This window comes from Acanthochromis polyacanthus, chromosome 7 (assembly GCF_021347895.1).
Source record: "Acanthochromis polyacanthus isolate Apoly-LR-REF ecotype Palm Island chromosome 7, KAUST_Apoly_ChrSc, whole genome shotgun sequence".
Lineage (NCBI taxonomy): Eukaryota > Metazoa > Chordata > Actinopteri > Pomacentridae > Acanthochromis > Acanthochromis polyacanthus.
In genome coordinates this window covers 36,626,956-36,653,998 of record NC_067119.1, presented here as the reverse complement: position 1 = coordinate 36,653,998, position 27,043 = coordinate 36,626,956, and the positions used below count along the sequence as shown (strand labels likewise).

The 27,043-nt window shown below is 38.9% G+C and overlaps 1 protein-coding gene across 2 annotated transcripts; it reads right to left on the bottom strand.

The window, feature by feature from the left end:
- Positions 1-1,873: 1,873 nt before the first annotated feature.
- rad17 (RAD17 checkpoint clamp loader component) lies at positions 1,874-27,034 on the bottom strand. 2 transcript variants are annotated; one of them, XM_022220764.2, is made up of 17 exons: positions 26,868-27,034; positions 26,450-26,525; positions 24,861-25,076; positions 24,050-24,124; positions 23,574-23,712; positions 23,107-23,243; positions 20,834-20,886; positions 19,506-19,631; positions 18,401-18,470; positions 18,206-18,320; positions 17,870-18,067; positions 16,780-16,883; positions 16,544-16,690; positions 15,985-16,113; positions 8,112-8,232; positions 5,036-5,093; positions 1,874-2,703 (listed from the first exon to the last, which is right to left on the bottom strand). In XM_022220764.2, exons 2-17 carry the CDS (start codon positions 26,489-26,491, stop codon positions 2,517-2,519), a joined length of 1,917 nt encoding a protein of 638 aa, XP_022076456.1. In that variant the 5' UTR covers positions 26,492-26,525; positions 26,868-27,034; the 3' UTR covers positions 1,874-2,516. The 2 variants fall into 2 exon arrangements, with proteins under 2 accessions (XP_022076456.1, XP_022076457.1); XM_022220765.2 differs by having other exon boundaries at positions 18,206-18,317; positions 26,868-27,033.
- Positions 27,035-27,043: the final 9 nt, after the last annotated feature.

Sequence of the window (27,043 nt, the reverse complement as noted above, 5' to 3'; positions counted from 1 at the left end):
ATTGTTGTTAGCTCTGTCAGCAGCTTTTGACACAGTCAACAATCAAATACTCCTCTTCACACTCACTGAACTTGGCAACTCAGGATCTGCCCTCCACTGGTTCATGTCCTACCTCTCAGGAGATACAGCCTATCCACAGAGGTTTGTCAAGTCACAGTCTCAATAATCCACCCCCATGGTTTCTCATACAATTACTATGCTGATGACACTCACGTCTTCTTGTCGTCCCCTTGGATGACCATACAGTCTCTGCCCGGATCTCATCATGCCTTGCAGATATCTCGGCATGGATGAAAAACACCACCTTTAACTCAACCTCTCCAAGACTGAGCTCCTTGTCATCCCAGCCAGTCCCTCTGTGCAACAAGAAATCAACATCCAGCTTGGATCTGCCCAACTCATTGAAGTCTGCCAGAAACTTGCATCCTGATCGATGACCAACTAACCTTCAAGGCTCATGTTGCCTCTTTTGCTAGGTTGTCTCAATTCACCCTGCACAACATCAGGAAGATCAGACCCTTACTGTCTGAACATGCAGTACAACTCCTTTTCCAGGCTCTCATAATATCAGCATCAAGTACTGCAGTTCCTTACTGGCAGGCCTCCCTACATGCATGGTCAAACCTCTGGAGATGATCCAGAATGCAGCAGCACATCTGGTTTTCAACCTGCCAATAACTTCACATAACCCCACTGTTCAGATTGCTTCACTGGCTTCCAGTTGCTGCCTGGATAAAATTCAAAAGTCTGACACTTGCATTCAAAACTACAATGAAAACAGCTCCCTCCTACCTGATCTCTCTGATTCAGGTCTACACTCCCTCTCATTCACTGCGCTCAGCCAACAAAAGGCGCCTGATACAACCACCACGACAGGGCCCAAGGTTGATAGCTAGCACCTTTGCACTGAACAGACTGCAAAAAAACAAAACAAAAACAATACCGCACTGCCTGTAGACACCAAAACATGTTATCACACTTGTTTTATGGGACTTCTCCAGGTTGTTTTCATTTGACGAAATCCTTGCTTCAATTGTACCTTCTTCCAGGTATACACTACTAGTCAAAAGTTTGGACACACCTTCTCATTTTATGTTTCATATTTTCATGACTATTTACATTGTAGATCCTTACTGAAGGCATTAAAACTACCAATGAACACATATGAAATGATGTAGTCAACAAAAAAGTGTGAAATAAGTCAAAACATGCTTTATATTTTAGATTTTTTCAAAATAGCCACCCTTTGATTACTGCTTTGTACACTCTTGTCATTCTCTTCATCAGCTTTATCATTGTATATTATTGAAAAAACTTGAGAAATCAAAAAGTTTTTTAATGAATTACTTGCTCTTACATGCGATTTTAAAAGCAATACACTTTATATTCTTTGGTCTAGTGCTTTCTAAACTCCTCTAACACAAACAAAAAGGTTTAATCTATATAAACTTGTAGTAGCTGAGTGCTACCTGAGAACTGAAACAAAATTAACACAAACTACAAGGAGACTCTATCCTATCTATCCTTACATAGCAGACAAAAGAGTACAAACAAAATGATTTCTGCCTAACTATTAAAAGTATTAGAATAAAATTTCAACATACCTCTTTCTTTAAAATGCAATTTATATATTGACTGCACGTAATGCATTAGTTAGTATCGTTGAAAACACTGCTGCAGGAGGGCTCATTTCTTGCCTTTAAGTTGAAAGTAGTTTCGTGAGTTTGTCCAGCTGCTGATAGTCAGTGAGTCACCATCACCAGAGGGAATGTTTAAATAGCTTGATGAGGAACTGGAGAGTAAATATTGGAAGAAGGGGTGTGTGAAGGGAGAGTGTAAAAACAAGATCATGTTCAAGAAAAGAACCCTGTGATCAGCTTTTCACAATTATTATTTATTTACAATTTATTGCAGAACGTTATACATTTTTCAAATGCTGTGCTTGTTCCTGGACAGCTCTCCACACTCCAGATTCAACAGTCAGTCAGAAAAAAAAAAAAAATAGATGGGAAATACAAAAACCAAGTGCTGAACGTGCACAAATATAAATACCTAGTATAACTAGTTTTTAACTACTAGAACCAAGATGTTAGGGTCACTTTGACAGATTAGCATTAAACTTGTGTTTGCACAGTATTATTAGTTTTTGTCAAGCTGCACAATAACTTGAACTTGAGACAATATTCTTGTTTGAAAAATAATTATACTCTACAAATGACACCTCAATGAGGCAAAAACATTGGTGATACCAGGACTGTGACATCAGCCATCAACATACTGGAGGGTTATTTGAGTTCGGAAATTAATTTTACAATTGTGAAGAAATCACAAAGACTGAAGTCAGATTTCCGAAAAATCTTTCTCCTCACATGTAAGAATTATCTTAGAATTAATTTTGTAACGTCACACGCACCAACCAATAACTAAATTTAAAAAAAAATAAAAACACCCACGGCACAAACTTGAGCAAGTGAGACGGGTAGCATTATGGTGTCTGAATAGAAGAGTTGTGTGTGTTAGTCACTGTCATATTCCTCTATGACCAGGTTCTCATCCATCAAAAAGACTTGGTTTGTAATAGGTTGTGGCTGACTGTCTGGCAGACCTTCCTCAGCTCCACAATGGTCTTCCTCTTGTTCCTCCTCCCCACTGTCTCTCTCCAGCTTGCCAGGTTCTTTGTCTGTCAGAGTCTCCAGTTTTAATCTGCACACACAACACAAAGTCGAAGAGAAAATTAAGGCAGAGTTCTAAAGTAAGGTCTAATATATGTCATCATGGTGGAACACCTGTTTGAAAGTGAACAGCAGATGTACAGTACTAGGGCACTGCCTCGTGGCTTTCGTCAGCAAATGGCATGGTAAAACTGTCATGGAGACGTTTATGTGTGTGTTTAATATTGTGTGAATAACATACATATGTCACTCACACTATTAAACATTACACCTAGCGATGCATAACGCAGAATAATGACATAAGTGAAACTGAAGCTAATAGCTGTTTTTTTAAGGTGTAAAAATAACTAACAAGCCAGTTTATTTTTGTTAACCTTACAGGAATCAACCAGTAGCACAGTAGCAGCTTGGTGGTACTTCAGCTTGAAACCCTGACCTTCCAGTCGGTAGCCCAAACAGTGCACACAACTGACCGTCAACCACCTAAGCCACAGCCCCCACTGCTCACAGTAGACAACACATGGAAAAAGTAACATATTTCATTGTAGTGCGACATCAATAAATCCAAACTTGTGCAAATATGAAAATTTTGTACACTTAAAACATTTTGTACAATATCAGTTTCTCTACATATACAAGAATCTGTTGAATTACAGTGTTTTTCACATCCAGAAGAATCTGCAAAATATTTCCAAATTACTGAAAAATCTGCACAATAACACCTTTAAGTACATATATTTGCTGTTTATTATCATATACTGATGTCTCTTACAGATTTGCACCATCCCCTTTGCTGCTGTAATGCTACAAATTTCCCTGCAGTGGGATTAATTAAAGCTTATCTTACATTTAATTGTATCTTATTAAAATAAATATAATTGAAATAGTAGCTGCTGGGTTAAAGTTAGGAGGTGCTTCTGACCTGTACAGGCTTTCGGTTTATGGAGCCCAAACCCCGAAGGAAGTCCGCATTCTCTAGAAATCCTGTTTTATGTCTGTCCATTGTGCTTGGCACACCTAAAGAACCATCACATTAAAAAGGTGCTACAACCTCATCCTAACCAGGGACTGTATCTGCACATGTTTTTCTGTGTTTGATATGAGAAGCAAAGTAATCGTTTGAGCAGCACACTAACACAGACCTACTGAATATGAACATGGCTACATGTGCATTCGCTTATCAGCCCACACACAGAGGTGGAAAGCATGAATTGTCCATTAGGATGCAGACCAAAAGGTCCCCAAAATTAAAATTTTATTGCAATTAAAACAGAGACTAACCGCTCATGTTATTGATACTCACCAATAACGAACCTTTTTGGTAAAACCTTAACAGAAGATGCTTACAGCACACTGAACTTCCTTGAAATGTATTAAATACCTGCAGCATCAGACGCAGGATCCATAGGAGGGCTTCCAAAGACCTTCATAATCATAAATTATCCATGGAGATAGCATCACCCCGGTCCTAGCAGCAGGTCGCGCAGTGCACTTTTCTTTACTGTAGATAAGCTGTCGCAGCTGTAGTTAAATCATTTATTACATAGGGGCTGTCTTCAATGTGAGTCCTGAGCTTCGCAGCTGTTAGGATAACTTTATTTCACTGTTTGTAAAGCAAAAGCTAAATTGCCATCACACATGAATGACAATTATGGCATGCGTACCGTGGCTCTCTCCGTCACTGTGGTGGATATGTCTGAATGAAACCGTGAGAAGCATTAACATAAAAGCGACCTATGCCTGAATGACTGAATGTCATCACCTTAACAGACTGACAAACCTGCAATGTAATGTATCCCTTGTCTGCAAATGGCTTCTGTCTCAATGAAGCTCTACAACAAAGGTGAAAAGTTCAAATGTGGCATGGGATTTAGGGCCACATTAATGAGAAATACACCAGATTAGAATATATAGTAATTCTGATTTAACAAGAAGCATCCCAAACCAAATAGAAGGTACTGATACTAAAAGAGGTCAAAGGTCGTCAGCTCAGGAGTTTGTGAATGACTGGACAAGGGCCAAAGAGGTCATGCACATCTGACACCAGAAAACTAAATAATTAGCCATTACAAAAGGCCTTTTAAAAATCCAATAAAAGTATAAACAAAGCAAATAAACCCTGATCTAAAGTTATCCTGTCACAAATATTCAATACTATTTTACCAATTTAATTTTGAACCTGAATTTTTGAACCTGGTAAAACTAACCCTGTGTAATATTGACATCCATGATTTCATTCCAGCTGTGGTCCTTCACTACCGTACAGAAAAGTACTGTTCAAACCAGGTGCACTGCAGGTCATGACTCCCCCCAGACATTCTTGAGTCTAATTGCAATATCAGAATGTAAACCATGTGCTGTACCTGCCAGGGAATCTCCTTAGAACCATTTGACCGACATCCTGGATAAATGTTATCTGGGCTGGAAGATAAGAAAGTGAAGGGTGAAACACAGAAAACCTAGAATAAAGAATGATCATAAATTCTAGTGATAGATACACTCATCCAAACAAGTTCACAAAGCTCTGCTTGGCTTATGAAATGCCACAAAGGATTTAATGGTCATAATCAGAGATGTTGTATTGTATTGTATTGTATTTATTATTTCATTTCAGGCACGTATATGCAATAGAACCGCATTTTATGCATACAGATATATTGTTATTCCATATAGCAACTACAAAGCTACAGTAGGTATTTCATACAGTAGGTTCTGATGCCTGAAAGGGAGTGGGAGGAAGAAAACTTATTTAATCCCACCCCCATCCCCTTTACTTAAATTCAAAATTTTCACTTCCTATAAATAAAGAAAAGGAATTCAAAATAAACTAGTTATCTATAAACATAAGTTATGCATTAGAAAGGCAAAGCATGACATGTATTGAAACTTAGTGGGATTAACCATAGATAATAGCAAAACAGTTAAATAGCAACAATGGTAAGGAATTATACATACCAAAAGGTATAACACAGGATTCAGAGTAGCGATTGTATGAATAAATGCATACATAAGCATACAAACATGCATACATCTACATATCCATATATACACACATGTATGTCAACAATGGACAATATACCAACGACAGTAAGGAAACAACAAGACACACTTGATAACACAGGTAAAGAATCAAGACCCTTTTCCAATATACTGTGACCAGACTTTATGTTTATATTGTCGTTTAAAACTATGAATACCTTGGCATTGCTTGTGCTGAGTTTCCAGGCTATTCCACAGTTTCACTCCACATACAGACACACAAAACCGTTTACGAGTGTTTTTAGCATTTGGTATGATAAAGTTTCCAAATCCTAAATTATGAACTGTTTCTTTTATTCTGAAAAACTGTTGTACGTTTTGTGGCAAAAAATTATTGAATGCTTTGTATAAGATTAATAATGTATTGTATATTACAAGATCTTTAAATTTTAGCAACTTAAATTGGATAAATAGGTTGTGGGTATGTTCAAGAAAACCAGCCTTATGAATGATCCGTACAGCTCTTATTTGTAATATGACTAAAGGATGTATTGTGCACTGGTAAGTGTTCCCCCACACCTCCACACAATATGTGAGGTATGGGAGTACAAGAGTGCAATACAGGGTACGTAGAGCATTTGCATCAAGACATCATTTCACTTTGCTTATTATATAGAGGCATTTGGAAATTTTTGTTTTTATTTGTCGGATGTGAGCTTTCCAAGATAGCTTGTTATCAGTTATGACACCTAGGAATTTATATTCACGAACATTTTCGATCTCAATACCATCAATACTTATCCGCAACTCTGAGTTTGCTGAAAGGTTTCCAAAGGTCATCACTTTAGTTTTATTTACATTTAAAGATAATTTATTTATATCCATCCATCTGCTATAGAATATGTTTGTGTCGTCAGCAAAAAGAATTTGTTTTAGTGATTGAGAAACATTAAAGATATCATTTATATACAAGTTGAACAGTTTTGGTCCTAAAACGGACCCCTGGGGGACACCGCAAACAATGCCAAGGTGTTCAGATTGACACTGTCCGATTTTTACGTATTGTACCCTTCCTATTAAGTAGCTTTTAATCCAGTCCCCAGCTACACCTCGGATTCCATATAATTCCAGTTTCTTTGATAGGATATCATGATTGATTGTATCAAAAGCTTTCTTAAGGTCGATAAAGACTCCAACTGCAATTTTTTTCTGATCTAGTGCATTGGTTATTTCTTCAGTGGCTTCTATCAGTGCCATTGTAGTGGTTCTGTTGGTTCTAAAACCATACTGACCTTCATTTATTAATTTATGTTTATTAAGGAACACTTCAAGGCGAGATGCAAAAGGTTTTTCAAGGATTTTTGAAAATTGTGGTAAAATGGAGATGGGCCTGTAATTTGTATAGCTGTGTTCGTTATCATTTTTAAATATCAGGACTACTTTTGCAATTTTCATTTTGTCCGGAAAACAGCCCGACTGAAAAGATAAATTAGAAATATAAGTCAACGGTTTTGCAATATTCAGAATTACTTTTTTCACTAAAAACATGTCAATGTTGTCACAATCAGTTGAAAACTTACTTTTGCATTTTAGGACAATATTTATCACTTCCTGCTCATCTGTTGCTGAGAGAAACACCTGTGATGTCAATTAAATGACACACCTGAGTTAATCATGTCACTCTGGTCAAATAGTTTTCAATCTTTTATAGAGGTACCATCATTTTTGTCCAGGCCTGTTTCATTAGTTTGTTTTTTTAAATAATTATGTTAATCAACAATTCAAAAGTAATGGCTGTTTTTGATTATTTAATTTTCAATAAATTTTTATTTATTGTTACTTTTGTGAGTTTCAAGTGATTTCAGTGAGAATTGTGGGTTTTTCCTTCTTTAACTGAGGGGTACCAACAATTTTGTCCACGTGTGTAGAAGAGTCTTTTTTGATTAAGCTATTGAGAACATTCCAGGAATGTTCTGTCTTCATCAAGGCAATTTTTATCAGGTCAGCACTGGCACAAACCTAAACCCAATCCTTTGTGTACATCCACTGTCACACAAGTGTCATACATTGGAATATTGTTGTTAATAAATGCATTTCAATCAATCAATAATTAATTAATTGGTAATACAAACAGAGCACACTGGATATTTGTGCACTGGCCAGAGGTCATCAAGTCACAGAGACGACGTCATGGTGCACTTTTACAAGTTAAATCCCTACAATGTTTTCTGTTTGCCAAATGCAGTATTAAATGATAGGAGGCTCCACATGGTGGTGTAACCAAGTACTACAACCAATCTACAATGCTTCAAGTTTGTACCATCTTTGAAGCTTTTTAGCTAAGAGACTGTTGTTCGACACATTACCAAAATCTTTTCAAAGCTATTGGTAGTTTCAACTACAGTAATATGCAAGGTGATTTATGCAGTATTACACATGTTGTATGTCAGTGTGTGTTACCTTGATTACTCAAAGGGGTGGTGAGTTTGGCCAGGTATGGCAGCAGTTCAGTTTGCAGGCTGACTGGTGTTAGGCAGAAGCTCCTGAACAGGAACTGGGCAGTCAAGCAGTTCTCCCGATGCTGACAGAAACAACATCATACTTATTAGGTTGTCATCTGCAGTTGATACCATAGACCGTATACAGTCTATGGTTGATACATTAAAAATCTACTTTGATATCCATGCACGACATGCTTCAAAATGCGATGATCCTTAAAATTGCCAAGTTGTTTCAGTCATCCATGTAAAACTTTCTGATTTAAGAAACATTCTATATATTTGATGATCTGGAATTATGGCCCTTTTGGATTTTTTTTAATCGATTTTAAGTACGTGTTTAACATTTTATTCACTAGTTTCTTCTTAGTGATTCACAGTTTACTATGTCACAGGTCTCCAGGTCCATTAGTTTGTTTTCCAGGTTTAAAATCTTGTAAATGCTGATCTGAAAACTGGTGCACATACACTACCATTCAAAGTTTGGACACACCTTCACATTCAATGCTTTTTATTTAATTATTTTATACATTGTGGCTTAATACTGAAGACATCAAAAGTATAAAAGAAGACATATGGAATTATGTTGTAAACAAAAAAGGGTTCATTTTCTTTTTCAAATTTTGTTATTGGGGAGATCATACATAGTCCAACATTCATGTCAAGTTCAAGTCATTCAAATGTTACACCTATCCATATGCATATATATGCCATGCAAAATATCAGTCAATAGTCTAAGACACGTTTGATACGAACCTTTCAGCTGCTACTCTCCCTTCCATTTTTAATTACATTTTAAATAAATATATACATTCATAAACCATAAAACAAATGAACAAAGAAGCTGTCATTCTCACTCTTCTACTCATTAAGATACACTCACAACACAATCTTGTGGTGATCCTGTAAAATCAATATTTTATAGAAGGGTGGTTAAAGTAAGTCTCGTCTCCGTGGACCCGTATGTCTGACCCATTTTGTCCACCATCTCAGAAATTTTTCTTATTGCATCCTTATAGAAAACATCAGTATTTCCATAATGTAAATGTCATGTATAATTTTATACCAATCATGGTTGGAGCATCTGATTGTAACCACTTCTTATTCAAGGCCTTCTTCCCTCCCACAAGTAATATTCTCAGGTATTTGTCTGCTGCAACTTCAGTATGCAGCACTGCAGTTCCCAAATACAGTGTGAAAACATCAAAAGGAGTAATTGTTTGAAATATAGTCTCCAAACATTTATGAACTTCTCGCCAAAATGATGTGAGTTTCGGGCAATCCCAGAATATGTGGTAATGATTGGCTACAGCTGAACCACACAACCTCCAACAGTTTGTACCAACACCTTGATGTCTCTTTTGTGCAGGGGTAATAAAGAACCTCATGATACTTTTCCACCCAAATTCCCTCCAGCTGTGGGAATGAGTAGTTTTCCACTGTAATTTACAAAAACTCTCCCATTGTTCTTCAGATATCAGCACTCCTCCTTCTCTTTCCCGTTTACTTTTAACATGTTGAGTGTTTGTGTTTGAGGAGACATGAAAACTTTTGTATAATCTGGATAATATTCCACGTCCACTCCTGGATACATAGGCTGTTACAAAAAATTTAGTATGTCACCACCCAATTTTCCTGATCCCTCAGCCATGATCTCATTCAATCGATGCCATATCTGTAAATACCTAAAGAGGTCTTTGTTCTCCAATTCATATTCCCTCTTGTACATTTCAAAGCTTTTTACAACTCCCTTCTGTATGAAACAACAGTAAGCAGTTGCCCCTGTTCTCCTCCATGTTTTGAATCTAGAGTCTGTCCTGTTTGGTATAAAATCCACGTTGTACGCACATCACCGCAGTATCTTCTCTGCACCCTTCAGGTTATGGTTTTTGATTATTTCCCACCATGTTTTCAGAGTTACTTTTATCCAAGGGTTGTCTTTATCATGTAGATTATTTCTTAATTCACTATCTGCTATTATAGCTTGTAGTGGTGGTCCTGTGGGTTTTGCCTCTTCTATTTTCTTCCAGCTTGCCCTAAATTGTGGATCACATAGACACACCAGTGGTCTTAGTTGCGCTGCATAGTAGTCATCCCTTAAAATTGGAAATGCCATACCCCGTTTCTCTTTTGACAATTGCATCATTTTGTATCTTATTCTTGGTTTCTTACCCATCCAAATGTAATGAGAAATAAAGATACATCAGTGTTGGTAGGGACCCTAAGGGTTGGGTCAAAAAGATTGAAACATCATCTACAAATAATGATAATTTGTGCTCCTCTCCTGCTATATATACTCCAGTAATCTCTGTCATTTGTCTAATAAATTGACTGAGAGGCTCAATAAAAAGGGCGAAGAGAAGTGGTGAACATCCCTGCCTGCATGACCGTTCACATATAAAGGGTTTTGAGAGGCTGGCATCAATTTTAATTCTTGCTGTAGGAGTACTATACATGGCTTGAAAAGCCTGAATAAGAGTTTTGTGAAAGCTAAACTTATCCAGTACTTTATACAGGAAGGTCCATCTGACTGAATCAAACACCTTCTCTGCATCTAATCCCATAAGCATTGCTGGTGTCTTATTTTGATTTATATTCCACATTTTATGTAAAGTCCTTCCCAAGCCGTTTTGGGTCTGTCTCTGGTGGATGAACCCCGTCTGATCCTGGTCAATGAGAGACGGTAAAATTTTCTCTATTCTTCTGGCTAATATAGACATAAATATTTTATAATCTACATTTAATACCAAAATTGGTCGGTACTGTTTACAATCTAAATTATTTTTACCTTCTTTTAGTACTACTGAAAATATAGCTGCCCTCAATGAAGGGGGTTTCTCTCCTTTACATATGTGACAGTTTTGGAGTTATTTGATCCCTAAAATACTTGTACCATTCGGCTGAAAAGCCATCTGAACCCGCACTCTTGTGTGGTTTAAGCCTTGATATTCTGGTCTTCACTTCATTGTCAGCTCTCTCTGCCACTAAGGTTTTGTTTTGTTTCTATGCAACTTTAGGTTAAAAAAAAAATCCTAAAAATTCAAGAAAATTTTCCTATTTCATTTATGTTATCTAGTTTTGGTTGCAAGTATAAATTCTTGTAGTATTCTTCAAAGCTATGTTGGATCTCTTCTAGTTTATACTGTATTTTCTTTGTTCGGGAGCATCTTATTTTGGTGATGGTATTGTCAGCTTGCTGTTTCCTCAATTTATATGCCAATAGTTTCATTGCTTTACTACCTGCCTCATAATGTCCCTGTTTTAGAAACACCAATTTCTTTTTAACTTCCTCTGAGTATATTTCATCTATCTCATTTTGCAATTTTTGTAATTGTCACTCCATTATCTGGTTTCACGTCATCTTTATGTTGTTTTTGTAAGTCCTTAAGTTGCCGAATTAAATTACTGAGCTTCTTTTGTTTTTGTTTCTTTAACAATGAGAAGTAGGAAATTACTTTCTCTGTCAGTACCACTTTGTATGTGTCCCATACTATAGGAGGGGAGACCCCATATTATCATTCTCTGTAAAATGCATTTATATCCCCTTGTCAAATTCTTCTTTTATCTAGGCATGTTTGAGTTCAGTTTCCACAATGTTGATTTTGGATTATCATTAATATTAATTATCATATTTATCGGTGAGTGGTCAGATATGTCAATTGTTCTGATATCACATGAGTGGATTGTAGACAGGTCTTTTTTGAACATAAAGAAATAATCAATTCTAGAATAGGTGGACTGAGGTGCTGAGTAGTAGTTGTAATCCCGACTAGTTGGGTATAGATCCCTCCAAACATCAGTAATACCAATTTCTTCCATGATAGATTTTATTTTATTGATTATGGATTTATTGTGACCTAAGCTGGAACCAGATGAGTCCTTCGTTGACAATTTTATGTTTATATCACCTGCACATAAAGGGTGACCCAAAAGTTTGGAAACAAAGTTTAACTGCAGTGTCTATTTGAGTTGGGGGTGCATGAATTCACTCTTATTTTACCCATTTTTTGTTATAGCATAATAAAATAACTTAAAAGCATAGTGTTTGCTGAGTGCAATAACTCAGAAGAAAATTAATAGAACCATAAGGTACAGGTATGCTGGAGCATAACTTCAAAATGCAGGCCATCAGTGTCAGATTTCAAAACTGTTGATGGTAAAGTATCTGACAGTTTTAATTTTTTTAAACATCCAAAAGTACTATGAGGCGACATTTACTGGCCAGTTTGAGGAACCTTCATAAGCATGACTGAAGATACATTCTAGAAGATACCAGTGTAACCAGTGTAACCAGTTGGTGGAAACGTTCACAACTTTGTATAAGAAACAAACATGAACATGTCGAAATATGTTTGTTTTACACGAATCTGTTACTCTTCTGAATATATCTGTGGTACTGATTTATTGAAATAACATTATATTATTTGGATTATAGACTTTTCATTTGTTTCCAAACTTTTGGGTCACCCTATATAAGCAACCCTCAAGATTCTGTTGACATAACTTGGAATATTTTTTAATATTAATATTATATTAATTTTATATTTAATTTAATATTTTATTTTAAGATTTTATTAATATATTTAAAAAATGTGCCAATCACTTCCTGGGGGACATATATAAAGAATAATGTTACCATCACCCCTTCAATCCTTCCAATGCTCATTATATATCAACCTTCCTTGCTTTTAATCTCTGAAATGTGTTCATATTGGACTTGGTTTGAAATAAGAATAGCAGATCCTCTTCTATGCCCTGACTTACATGAGGAGTAGAATAGGTGTTTCAGTCCTCCCCTTCTCAATTTTTCATGTTCAGCTTCTGTTGAAAGCGTTTCCTGTAGAAATACTACATGCACTCACTCCCTTCCTAATTTTGTAAATATTGTACTCCTCTTAATTAGATTCAGGATAGCAGTTACATTATAGGAAATTATCTTTATAGCATTATCCACCATTACTTTTGTGATGGAGACTGAATACTTCCAGAAAGATTTTGTGTGACAGCTCTTATACTGCTCTGAACTGCAGCGAATAAACAAACAGAATAACTAGTTAAGAACGTTATTCAAGAACCATTAGTGTTTCTCAGAACTTTCAAAGGTGGGGTTCATAAAAAAAACCCTGTGTAAGTTGTTGTGAAGCAGCCTTCTTGAGGGGAAATCTCTCTTTAGTGAAAAGGCCCTCAGTCAGCATGGTAACACCACAAACCTTGCCCATGACACTGCAGATACAGCCCAAAATCAATCCCCCCGATTTACTTGTTGCCATCCTTTCAGCTTATCATAACTAAAAATTAGAAACACAAGATAAATGAAAACCATTATCCACATATAAACCAAAAATTCTGACTGGGAAGGGTGTCTGAAAATAAATCCGTTCAATCTGGAGATCCGTACCGTCTGCCAGGGATAGGTTGTTAAAACAACTTCTCAACGAAATGTATCATCGACGGAAACTTGCTCTCAGACCCCTCAGCAATGGAATAGATCCTGATATTATTCTGTCTGGATCTTCCCTCCTGGTCAGATTGTTTAGCTACCAGATGAGACTGGAGTTTCACCAGCTCCTCCATCACTTCTTCCATGAACTGCATCCTCTCCTCAGCATTCAGAATCCGTTTCTTCGCCTTGCCAAGTCTCAACTTTGCCTTGCAGATCTCATCCTTAATTTCTCCGAGTTGTTGTCTGTTGTCTTGATGAAAACTTTCTGCCAGTATTACACTACTCACAATAAGTTAGGGATATTGTTATTTACATGAGTGCTTTTCCTATATGGTCTGAATTTTAATGAAGTAAGTAATAGTTCCCTTTGATATTGCTATTAATAAATGAGAAGAAGCACCATTTTCATTAGTGCAATATTTATTAGCCCAACAATTTAGACAATAACAAAGATAGCCCCAAATAACCAAAATTGACAAATTTGCCACAATGACTGCTTGACAGCGATGTCTCATGCTCCTAACTAGCCTCAAGATGTTGTTCTGAGGCAATGCGTTCCACTCCTTCACAAGTGCTACAGCAGTTCTGCCAGGTCACGTGGGGGTGGGGTACGGGCATGCAGTCGCTTCTTCAGCTGGTCCCTGACGTACTCTATGAGGTTCAGGTCAGGGGACATTGCTGTCCATACCATATGAGGCACTCTGACTTCCTGAAGTCCAGCTGTGACAATTCTGGCACCATGTGGTGGAACATTATCATCCATGAACAGAAAGTTGGGGGTGTGCTGGCGGAATTGGGGATGATGATGGGTTCTATGATGCCTCTGAGGTAAGAACGTGCAGTGACTGAGCCATCTACAATCACCAAATCTGTTTTGCACTGACTGGTGATGCCTGCCCAGACTCCTCCACCAAAGCTAACCCTGGAGACCATGTAGACCTTGGCGCATTGCTCACCTCGCTTTCTCCAGCAACACTGATGACCATCATTTCTGTGCAAGGTGACCTGACACTCAGTGAACAGGACGGTAGACCACTGCTGCATTGTCCAGGTCACATGGTCTTGTGCCCACTGCCAACGGTCATGGCAGTGTCTTGGTATCAGTGGAGTCACCTGCAACGGTCGTCTGTCACTCAAGCCAAAGCGGTGGAGTCGGTTGCCAATGGTTTGTCTGGAAACCCTAGTATCCCTCACTTCTGGTAAACAGGCCTGCAGCTGTGTGGCCGTTGCATAACGGTGTCTGAGTGCATAGAGGTCCTTAGGTACTGGTCATCGTTGCGTTCTATCACTCGTGGGACTCCACTCCTGGGTCTGTCTGGAACACTGCCAGTAGTTATGCGTCTTGCTGCAAGTCTGCTGATGATACTTTGAGACACACCAAGTTCACGAGCAACATCTAGCTGCCAGTTACAAAGCTAAAGGTGCGCTATGGCCGGGCAGTGCTGCAGGGCCGTGAAGAGACGTCGTGTGTTCATGGCTGCTTGAATGATGAACTGGGAATGACTTACTGACAATACCAGCTTTTTATACTCCCAGAATGTTGAAGTTGATGCCACATTGAAAAGGGTTGTCTTTTTGTATTTTTTGGTATTGGCCCCAATACGAAAGGCACACTGTACACAGTGAGACCACTGTCCGGAAAACACAAAATGAGGTGTGTCTAGCACCCTAATACAATTGCCTCCTAATCCCCAAAATCACTGAAGTGAAACAAACACCTTTTGTATGAAATCCACTGAGGGCCTCACAATATCCCTAACTTATTGTGAGTAGTGTAAGTTTAAGCTGACCTCTACGTCGGCCTCATCTTCTTCGTTAGCATTAGCTGGTGGGTCGTCGTTAGCATTAGCTCGTGGGCATTCCGGGCAATCACTATCGTGTGAGTTGACGGTCTGTGTGTTTTTCTTTGGTTTCATTTTAGTTTGCCTGTCCAGCGTCCACATCTTGCCCTTATCCATCTCTTCGAGTTAGTTAAAATCGCGTTTGTCAAGTTTAGCAGGCAGTTTTGGTTCCAAATGTTAGAGGAGAAAAACTTTTAAGCTGCCATCTTTGCGGCTAAGTGGCGGAAGCCAGAAAAGGTTCGTTTTCAGTATTAATAAAACATTACAAAAAATAAAAAACACTGAATGAGAAAGTGTGTCCAAACTTTTGACAGGTAGTGTATTTTAGGAATAAAAGTTCAGAAAAGTTGAAGGCATATATGTGGTGTATATATATTTTAAAATGTTTCTATAAGTAAGAAGACATTTTCACTTGTATTGCAGATTGTTCTATAAACAAAATTAAATAAACATACATAATTACATATAAACATAAATATACATATATAAACATGTCCTATACCCTAAGCTGTAGGAAGACAGAGCTAAGACAGAGCCCCCGAATGTCGTACCTTCTTGTTGACCATCAGCCAGTTGGGTTTGTGCAGTGGTCTGAAGCCTACATAAACTTGTTTGGCGTTTGAGTGAAGGAGCCCCCTGGTAGCCACTGAACATCCATAATCCCCCATGGTGTTGCGACTCTGAAAACAACATAGCACAGCCCTTTATACAGATGACACAAATTATAATTCATCCAATCCACCATGGATTTGTTTATACAAAAAAAATACACTGAAGAAGTGACTCTACTCTACCACATGCTACTCACATTGTGCTACTGTAGTGCCACCTACTAGACTGTAAAAATCCTTACTTACCTCATTTTCTCATCTTGATTATTTTAGTGTAGTTTCATTTACAATCTAAACAACTGCAAACACTGGTAAACACAATAATTTCAGTTTCCACAGGTCCAAATTTTTTGCCAGCTAATAGCTTTAAAAGTCTTACGCCACATGAATGTGAAAGCAATGCCTTCAATGTAGTATGCCAAGAAAAGGAAAATTTCACTTCAGAATGTATTTATCAAAGGATTGTAATTAGTTGTTAATTATTTAGTGACAGACTCACCAACCAGTCAGCAGTGAAGAGGTCAGCATCAGAGAGATACTCGCTAGCTCTGTCTACATTCTCCACCTCAGAGAAGAAGTCCAGGTAGTTTTGGTGAAGGTACAGGTTGAAGAACTCTCCAGACATGTGTGAACGCTCAACAACTACCTGAACAAAAAGACAGACAGAAGTTCGGAATGTTCTAAAACACGGGTGTTTGTTGTCTGGTTAAGTAAAGTAAAAAAACATGTTTGTACCTCTGGGTCTACTAGTAATGGCTCTCTGTAATGATGCAACAGATGGGATGGTAGACCAGCTCCTGGGGCACTGTCTGGTGCTTCAGCATCTTTATGAATTCCCCCTGATGAAGAAAAGCAACCAGCTATTTGCCATTTCATCCATGAAAGCCACAATGCAGCAGTCACTCTTGGAACCAATCATATGCTTGCTGAAGCAAGTATCTTTTCAAAAGTAAATTGCACTGGCAGAAATCTGACTTTTGGGTTTATCGTACACAGTAAATTATGTTTGTTGTGGTGCTCATTGTAGCAAAGGGGTTTGTTGACACTCCTGCAAACATCAGCATGTTCTATACTAGATTCCTCAATCTGTCCTCTCATGACAGTTTAGTTTCCTAGAAATCACTGGAACCTTATGAGTTCTATTTTTAAGGGCTTGAGTGAGTACTTACAAAATGTTGAAAGTACTCATTGGAGACTATGTTCAGTGGCAGATTGCTCCACATTTGATGCAAACTGAACTACAGCGTGTGTGTACGTGGCAATGAGTGTGAGTTTGTCACCCTGTGCAACAGAAGTGACACTACATACATGGCTGAGACATGCTTAAAAAAAAAGTATGAAATTTTTATTTTCATACATCACAATCTTCTAGCTCTATGGTACAGAGGAATGAGATACATGTGACCTCAATGCACATACAATACTGGCTACTTGGATACAATCAGTTTCAGATTCATTATTGCAGAGATCACACAAGAGACAAACCTAGATTTACCAGGTCAAACCTAGTAACAGTTTTGTATCACTTTCAACTCTGCACTGTCTGAACTGAACTGCCAAAGTAATGGGTAGACATAAAAGCAGTGGTACTTGGAACTGTGGTAAATGATTGGGAAGTCAAATCTACTAGGTTACAAAATGAAATATCTAATGTGAATGACATGCATCATGTGCAAACTGTGAGTCTCTCCTGCATTGTAGGGGAAATATCTGAACAAAGCCATGAGGAATATTAATGGAACAGTACCTGAGGTTGACATGACTAGAACGTGTCACTTTGATAGGCTGCTGAAGCTAGCAATGTTCCATATCTCATGTCACTCACGTTTGCAGTGCAGTATCTTTCCTAGCGCTCTGAACAGGAACAAAGAAGCATCTTTCCCTCCAATGGCCTGCTCCTCTTCCTGTTCCTTTGGTTGTTTTGACTTTTTTTTTCTTTGGTTGGATCTGGACAGAACTCGGCCCAGCGACATCACAGGCCTGTCGTCTCTCATCCTCCACAACCCCTGTTCCAGTGATGTGTCTGAAAAGTTACAGTGATGAGCAAAGACCAATGGGTCACTGAAGCTACAGGGATTAATAGCAAGTAAAATGGTTGGTGTGTGTACACTCCTAATTAACACTGAGGTGATATTCTGTGACGTGTAGATATACTCCTAACCTGCAAGGGAGGAAAACTGGAGACTGTTGATGGCACTGCGAATATCTCCTGAGCTTCCTGAGCACAGTGTTTCCAACAATGCCTGGTCTGGGACACGCATCCTCCCACAGCTCTGCTTACAAATATAAGAAAATATAATGTAGAAAACACAAAATCATATCAGAATTGGTAATCTACTGCAAGGAATTGTCTCACTTTTTTTGCTTCCAAGTTTGAAATGCCAGTCAGGACCTTCAACATTGTTGTTGGAGCCACCGGATTAAAGCTGGAAGCAGAGGTTACACTTAACAACAACACGAGTAATATCAAATCATATCAACATGTAAAGACCACAACATTAAAAAGAAAAACAATGACCTGTACTACAGAAATAAGCTCACATGTTAAAGTTGGTGTAATCTACATCACCACAGGACTAACTCCATCCGTAGAACAAGGTTGCTACTCATCTGTCTGCAGAGTATGAGTATGAAATAACTCTGTTGTTGCAGTAATGAATTAGTGGAATAGAAATGTGCTTTTCTCTGATTTGATCTAGCAACAAGGGTGGAAGAGTGGCCGAGTTTGCATCAGACAAATGAAATAAGTACAGCAAAGATTGGCTTTAAGTCATCACTAAAAATAAATGATTAGGGAAATTAGAACTGCAGCATCTGTATTTTTTTTTAAATACAAGCCTAAAGCACTGTGGTGACATAAGGAAACATGAATTCAATTTAGGCTTTTATGCAACTACAAACCCATTACTAGCAACAAAAATCAAGCAAATAGTACATTTAAAATAAACACAAAACTGGACAACTCTAATGCAGCTGAATTACTGACAGACAGTGATAGTGTGCAGATATTCAACTTGAACATTACTAAACTGTTTAATCACTACACCTGGAAATACACCAGGAAACCAGGAATCATACTTTTCTTTGTTTGGTTAAGACATTCAAAAGTGACTTTACATGCATTTTCCTCAGTATTACCAATAACAACACAATCTCTATCTCCTTGTTACTACTGTCTCTTTATGATATTGTGTTTTTCTTGAGTTTCGTAACTTTAAAGAAGTCCCACTGTTTCGTTTGCAGTGTGGAATTGGATGCTGGTCAGTAGCGAGTTTAGTCCAGAAGCAGACTGTGATTAGCTGCTCTGTTAGTATATTCCATACCTAATAAACTAGGATTTTAATGAAATCCACAGTGCTCAGTTAAAACCTGGGATGAAAATGTATCTAACAGGATCTCTGTGATCTTATGTGGGTTTTCATAGCATCCCTGTCACAGCTCGCAGTGTGCATGGCTTCAACCTGATGGTGCTGATGTCCAATTCCTCCTGGATCTCTCTAGGAAAAAGAAAGCGTGAGCTGCTGTCTCCAGTCAGGCTGTCTGACACTATGAAAACCAGGGGACAACGGCTGGTCTTCACAAAGCACCTGAAAGACACACAGCAGGCCGCAATCTCATAGACAGCAGGGAAATGCACAGGTGACATGGATTCTCTGGCACCTATTTAAGAATAGTACTGTTTGTTTGACAGAAATGAATGTACCCAATGAAGAGTCTTTGCTGATCAGCCAAAACAACGAAACTACTGACAGATGACGTGATCATCATCTCATTACCTCATCATTTTCTGCTGGGAAACCTTGGATCCTCACATTCATGTGGATGTTACTTGGACATGTAGGACCTACCTAAACACTGTTGCAGACTAGTAGCCACCGACAGCATGACACTATGCCCTGCAACACTGCATAACTGCTCAAGAGTGGCACAAAGGAACACTAAGTGTAAGAAGGAGCGTTTCAGCAAAGCCTTTATTCCAACATCTGTCAGACTTTACAATGACACCTCATAAATTGGTCTACCTCTGTTACTGCTGGATTTTTTCCCCTTACATATGCACACCAAATTATGTGCACTAACTGTTTTCAACTTCATCCTCATGTAAATAAGTCATCATCTTCTGTGAATATAATGATCTCTGCATTTTGCATTGTGTTTCTAGTTTATTCTTGTACTGCCTTTATTTTTTTTTTCTCCTTTGGAGCTGCTGTAACGGTGAACTTGCCCTACTGTGGGATCAATAAAGTAAAGTTTATCTTATTTTATAACAAAGAGCGCAAGGTGTTGACCTGTCCTCCAAACTCCCCAAATTCTAATCTGAGTAATCATTTGTGAGATGTGCCAGAACAAGTATGATACATAGGCCTCCCAGGGTCCAAAGAATCCACTGTCAAATCTCCCAGCACCAGACATCACAAAACACAGAGGTCTTGGCCGAACGGGTCAGATCTGTTTTGGCAGCAAGGTGGTGACCAATACAATATTAGGCAGATTGTTTTCATATTGTGGCTGATCACTGCATATGAATTCTAGGTGAAAGACCATTCTGTCCTGTAGAAAGGCTTTCATCAGGCCAACCACTTCCTTGTGCTAAGAATGAAACTTGAACTTTGCTTAATAGCAGTAAGGCAGGTCCCAAAAATGCAAAGGTAAACCAAGAACGCTCATAATGTGCATGTAGTTACATTCATATGGGGACTCTAAAGATCTGTGTTATCAATGTATTGTCTCCTGCTTTACTGTGTCAGAGTATGAAAGCAATGTAGCATGAAACTAATTCTGTGCTTACCTGAGAATATCATGCAGGGTGCTAGGCTGCCTGTAAAACTGGTTCGGGAAATCCTGAGGAGGTAAAAGTGATCAAGTGTTAGCTCAAACATGAATCCAAACAAAGGGGATACATTTACATCAGTGTATTAATTGAGCAAAATTATCAGAAGTAGAAGTGAACACAGAATATTAGATAAGAAAGACAACATATAGATAGGGATAGTCGTAACTATCAGCAAAAAGGTTCCTATATACAGCACTGTAGAACGGTCTTCAGAACTTAAAATGTTTTTGATATTTATCCATCCAGCCATCCATTAGAAAGGCCTCTGATCCTGGAACTGCCAAACAATGTGCAAAAGTGGCACAGTAATTTCAAATTGGCTGCACAGGATGCATGTCGGTACCAAATCTGGTAAATCTAGGTGACACATACACTATATTGCCAAAAGTATTTGCTCACCTGCCTTGACTCACATATGAGCGTAAGTGACATCCCATTCCTAATCCACAGGGTTCAATATGACGTCGGTCCACCCTTTGCAGCTATAACAGCTTCAACTCTTCTGGGAAGGCTGTCCACAAGGTTTAGGAGTGTGTTTATGGGAATTTTTGACCGTTCTTCTAGAAGCGCATTTGTGAGGTCACACACTGATGTTGGACCAGAAGGCCTGGCTCTCAGTCTCCGCTCTAATTCACCCAAAGGTGTTCTGTTGGTTTGAGGTCAGGACTCTGTGCAGGCCAGTCAAGTTCATCCACACCAGACTCTGTCATCCATGTCTTTATGGACCTTGCTTTGTGCACTGGTGCACAGTCATGTTGGAAGAGGAAGGGGCCAGCTCCAAACTGTTCCCACAAAGTTGGGAGCATGGAATTGTCCAAAATGTCTTGGTATGCTGAAGCATTCAGAGTTCCTTTCACTGGAACTAAGGGGCCAAGCCCAGCTCCTGAAAAACAAGCCCATACCATAATCCCCCCTCCACCAAACTTTGCACTTGGCACAATGCAGTCTGACAAGTATGGTTCTCCTGGCAACCGCCAAACCCAGACTAGTCCATCAGATTGCCAGATGGAGAAGCGCGATTGGTCACTCCAGAGAAGGCGTCTCCACTGCTCTAGAGTCCAGTGGCGGCGTGCTTTACACCACTGCATCCCACGCTTTGCATTGCACTTGGTGATGTATGGCTTGGATGCAGCTGCTCGGCCATGGAAACCCATTCCATGAAGCTCTCAGTGCACTGTCCTTGAGCTAATCTGAAGGCCACATGAAGTTTGAAGGTCTGTAGCGATTGACTCTGCAGAGAGTTGGAGACCTCTTCGCACTATGCGCCTCAGCATCCACTGACCCCGCTCCGTCAGTTTATGTGGCCTACCGCTTGGTGGCTGAGTTGCTGTCGTTCCCACACACTTCCACTTTCTTATAGTACAGCTGACAGTTGACTGTGGAATATTTAGGAGTGAGGAAATGTCACGACCGGATTTGTTGCACAGGTGGCATCCTATCACAGTTCCATGCTGGAATTGATTGATCTCCTGAGAGCAACCCATTCTTTCACAAATGTTTGTAAAAGCAGTCTTCATGCCTAGGTGCTTGATTTTATACACCTGTGGCCATGGAAGTGATTGGAACACCTGATTCTGACTATTTGGATGGGTGACCAAATACTTTTGGCAATATAGTGTAGATGTACCAAAGTTTTGTAGGGGGACTTTCAAGCCATTTTATCATACCCATGCCAAAGACACAAAAACATATTGTTTATGACCACTTCCAATGCATGTTCAAAATTTCATAAGATTCTGAGCATCTTGAGCCCCTCAAAACCTGATTTATTGACAGGAAGAGACAGAACAAAAGAGAAATTCCTTTGCAATGCTTGGTGCTCAGTCCTCATACCTGGCTTGGATAGTGTGATAATGTGTGAAATGTGCTTGACTTCAACAAAGAAATGACAAAATGGGTTAATAACCACTGGATATGTTCAATATTATTCAGAGTAGTAATCCATTATCTATTTTGGTGTATTGTTATATACACACATGTAATAAGATAGCTGTTAAGAGGAAAAGATCAAATATGATTTCATTTATATTTATGGTGTACAGTTGATCAGATTTCAGATAATATTGCCTAACCCTAAGACAAGCTGCACACGGAGACAAAAAAAAAATAAAGATGTATAATTTACATCATGGCAGTCTTCTACAGCTGGTACACTGTGATACTGAAGTGAATAAAAATGAAACATTAGGTAAACACAGGAAGAGTGGCATCAGTTAAAGGGTACATACCTCCACCAATATGAGCTTCATGTCTGTACCTTCTCCATCACCTGCCATCTTCAGGCAGTTGTATTTATTGGCTCTAAGGAGAAACTCCTGAAACTGGGAGAACTGGGAACTGCAGGAGAAACTGTTCATCCTCAGTTCTGACAAAAGACATCAAAAAACACAGGTGGGGAAGGCTGTCTGGATGGATACATTTTGATGATGTAGGCACCCGAGAGTATTTACAACACTGCAACTGACTGCATTCACCAAAAAGATATTCATCTACATTTACACTGTATAGGCAAAATACTAGATAGTATACTAGTACTAATACTCTCTATATAGCTATATATAGCTATTTACGAGCACTTTCTCACCAAAAATACTATTTCTATTTCTGTGAATGATAATAATCTCATGCTAATGCCTAGTTTGACAGTGACACTAATAAGTAAAAGACAGGTAGGACAGTAAGGCTTTCTCCTCACCACACTGACTGCTGTTGTATAGTTCTGGGATTGTGGGGTTGGTCCATTCCTGAACTCTGAGGCCAAGCTCCAGAGACAAAACCTGGACTGTAGCAGTCTTTCCACAGCCTGATGGTCCCGTCAGTAGCAAAATGCCACCCTGTAGAGGATAACAGGAAAGCTGAACTGGAACCTTCATCTTCACAAAAAATGTTGACTATTATCACCCCAGCTCAGCCTAGATTATGCCCATGAACATATTTTGGTCTTTAGACAGAACATATCACAGGGCAATGATGCCAGCAAAGTTCAGTTTTCCACTCAACACAGGAATTTGCTTGTCTGGTTTACCAGTTAAGAAGTGGAGCTTTCTAATTCATATCACTTAAAGAAAGATCAGAACTAGACTCAAAGACAAAGTCAGGAGATATATCTGTGTGCAAACGCTTGGTCACTGCAATAATTAAGTATCAGACAGTAAAATAAATTTCACTCACCTTTGACATGCTCGTGTGACCTTTTATCCAGTTCTCGACTTCCTCAATCTTCTTCTTGTGGACAGCTAGCTCAGCCTACACAAACACACTTGGGTTGAACACTTTGGGAAAATATTCACAATAATGCATAAATAATAATATTTAAATATCAATCAATTTAAATATAAATGATTTGAAGGCAAGCTTCAGTTCAATATTCACTGAATCATATACTGAAAACAACTGCCACACAAGATACCATCAAAAACATTACTGTCAAGCATATGGCAAGGTAAGAATTTGTAAAGCCATTGACACGATGGTTTAAACCTTGAATCTCCCCCCTCTGCATAATATATGTCCAAAAGCTGCAAATTGCAATGTTTTAGGTGGCATTTTTGATCTGGAATCAAATAACAGTTCAGCCCTTGTAATATTATAAATCTAGAGAATTAGTTTACAGTCTTTGAAGCGGACTGTATGAGGTACTTGAGGTTGTTGCAGATTTCTTCGTGTGTCTCTAACATTGGATTTGTGCAAAAAAAAAAAAAAAAAGTCTCATTTGTGGGCCAGTAACAAAAAATTAAGCAATCTGTCAGCAATTTTGTCATATTATTTGTTACATATTTTTGATTGTATTACACCATGGATTGCAATACTACAAATTATTCAGTAGAACTGCCCTTTTGCATATGATATAAAGACCTTAGTCAAGTTACAGGATATTGCCAAAAGATGTTCTCATTGCACCTATGGTTACAAAGTAGTTACTGGCTGAATTGTAATGTATTCTTGGACAACAGAAATAAATTTGAACAGTCATGATGCTTACCTGTGAACGGGGTGAGTATCTGTCCACCCATGGCTCATCCTGGCCCCTTTGGACTGACTCTTTTAGCGGGTGACAGCTGCTGGCCTCTCCTCTCCTCTTCCTAGGCCTCTTGAGCTCAGCCTTGGAGCACAAAAACGATCTGTCCTTTCTTTTTGCAGACAGAGAAATGCTTCCCTCTGGCAAATCAACGAACGATGGATCCACCCAGTGGTTTACCTATTACATATCCAGCCCATCAAAACGTATTACAGACGTAAAACATGTCAAAGTTTATAAATTAGAGTCCAAACAGAAAAAAGACAGCCAAATGTTCAACACACAAAGGAAGGCAGAGGTCCTTGTGTTCTGAGTGCAAAGCTAGTACCTTACCACTCGCAACTGACTCAAAGCCCTTTATAGACAAGGGATATGTAACATTGCTGCTTCATCAGTCTCTTAAAGTGATGACATTGTGTCCATTCAGACATAGCTCACTTTGATTCAAAAGTTCCTAACAGCTTCATTCAGACATACCCACTAAAGTGACGGAGAGTGCCACAGTGCTATTTACAATAATAACATCCATCCATTCTCTATACACCGCTTTATCCTCACTAGGGTCGCGGGGGGTGCTGGAGTCTATCCCAGCTGACTCGGGTGAAGGCAGGGCACACCCTGGACAGGTCGCTAGTCTGTTACAGGTCTACATATACAGACACACAATCACTCTCACATTCACACCTACGGACAATTTAGAGTTATCAATTATCCTCAGCATATTTTTGGACTGTGGGAGGAAGCCGGAGTACCCGGAGAAAACCCACGCATGCACAGGGAGAACATGCAAACTCCATGTAGAAAGATCCCAAGATAAACTGTGACTCCGTGGTACAGCTCACTTGTCTGAGGTGAAGATAAGAAAACTTTGTGACTTGCTGTTAGATCCTAATTGATCATGTCTCCATGCCAGGGAGATAAATAATAACAATAATAACAATGCTGTTCTCTATTGCTGCAGATATATTGAAAGCGATTCAAATTTTGCCAAATGTTACTAGGTTCAACCAGGAATTACCAACGTCACGACTTTTACAGAAAAGTGAGCTGGATGCTTATCCAGATATGAAATTGCCACGTTTGGTTGCCGTCAGATCAATGGAAAGGAGTGCAAGTCTGAAACAGTCTAAAGAAAGATTTCAGACAAAACATGACAAAGACATTGTGTCACAAATGAGTCTTTATGTTGCCAAGATGAGTAATTTGTATAAACAATCTGCATATGCTCATGATTCTCAGCAAAAGAAAATTATGTGTCCAAAGCACATATAGTAGACAGAGAAACACATAAATCTCTTGCGTTGTGTTCAGAATCAAGCTCAGAGCATTCTCACTTTGGCTCCAAATCCGCCGTTTATTTGCAGGAGCAGGGCACAGTGTGTTTGACCAGTGGCACTCACAGTCGCCCTTGTAGTGAAAGCTCCAGATAAACAGTACACGGAGACCGGACACTGTGGTAAGTGTGATAGCTCATCATTGAGCTGTCGGGAGACCAGTGATCCTGGGGACAGTGTGTCTGAGGCTGTTACCTACAGCAGAGGTCGCATACTTACTCTGCGTGAAGCAGCTTTTTCTCCCAGAGGAAGCTCGTTCATGCTGGAGTTTGGTTCTTCACATCAAACTGGGAACCTAACAAGACACAGCGGATGCAGTTATACCTAGCTAACACCAGCGGGCAGGAAATTAACACCGTTTTCCAAGAATTAAGGCTAAAGAAAGGCTAGGAGTATTTGAGCTTTCATGTCGCATTATCTTTAACTTCTTTTTCCCTATAAGTGTGCTGTCTAAAGTGCATTCAGATATCGACACATTAACCAAATATCCAAAAGATCTGTAAAGTGTCACATAGATCATAGAAGTGTTTATAGGGCCTCTCGGACATTTTGTTTGTTTGTTTGTTTGTTTAATTCAGCTCACATTCTGACGGCAACTAGCTTCGTTTATTTTAGTGTGCGTCTAAAATAACTTTACCTTGTTTGACAATGTGATGTCAAAATAGTCGATATTTCCTCCGTCACCTCCGTCTTGTTCGGGTATAATGGAAACTTATATGTGACTAAAGGAGGTTGGAAAGTTAGCGCTAAAACAGATATGTTGAGCTACAAAGCAACAGCAGGCTGCAATATTTAAACTTCGGCAACTCGAAG

Excerpts from the sequence above, each read along its gene's own strand:
- rad17 (XM_022220764.2), bottom strand. The coding sequence starts at position 26,491 with ATGAACGAGCTTCCTCTGGGAGAAAAAGCTGCTTCACGCAGA. Across the intron at positions 23,713-24,049 it reads GTCACACGAGCATGTCAAAG|GGTGGCATTTTGCTACTGAC; the intron begins GTGAGTGAAATT and ends TATCCTCTACAG. Across the intron at positions 19,632-20,833 it reads ACCCTGCATGATATTCTCAG|GTGCTTTGTGAAGACCAGCC; the intron begins GTAAGCACAGAA and ends TGTGTCTTTCAG.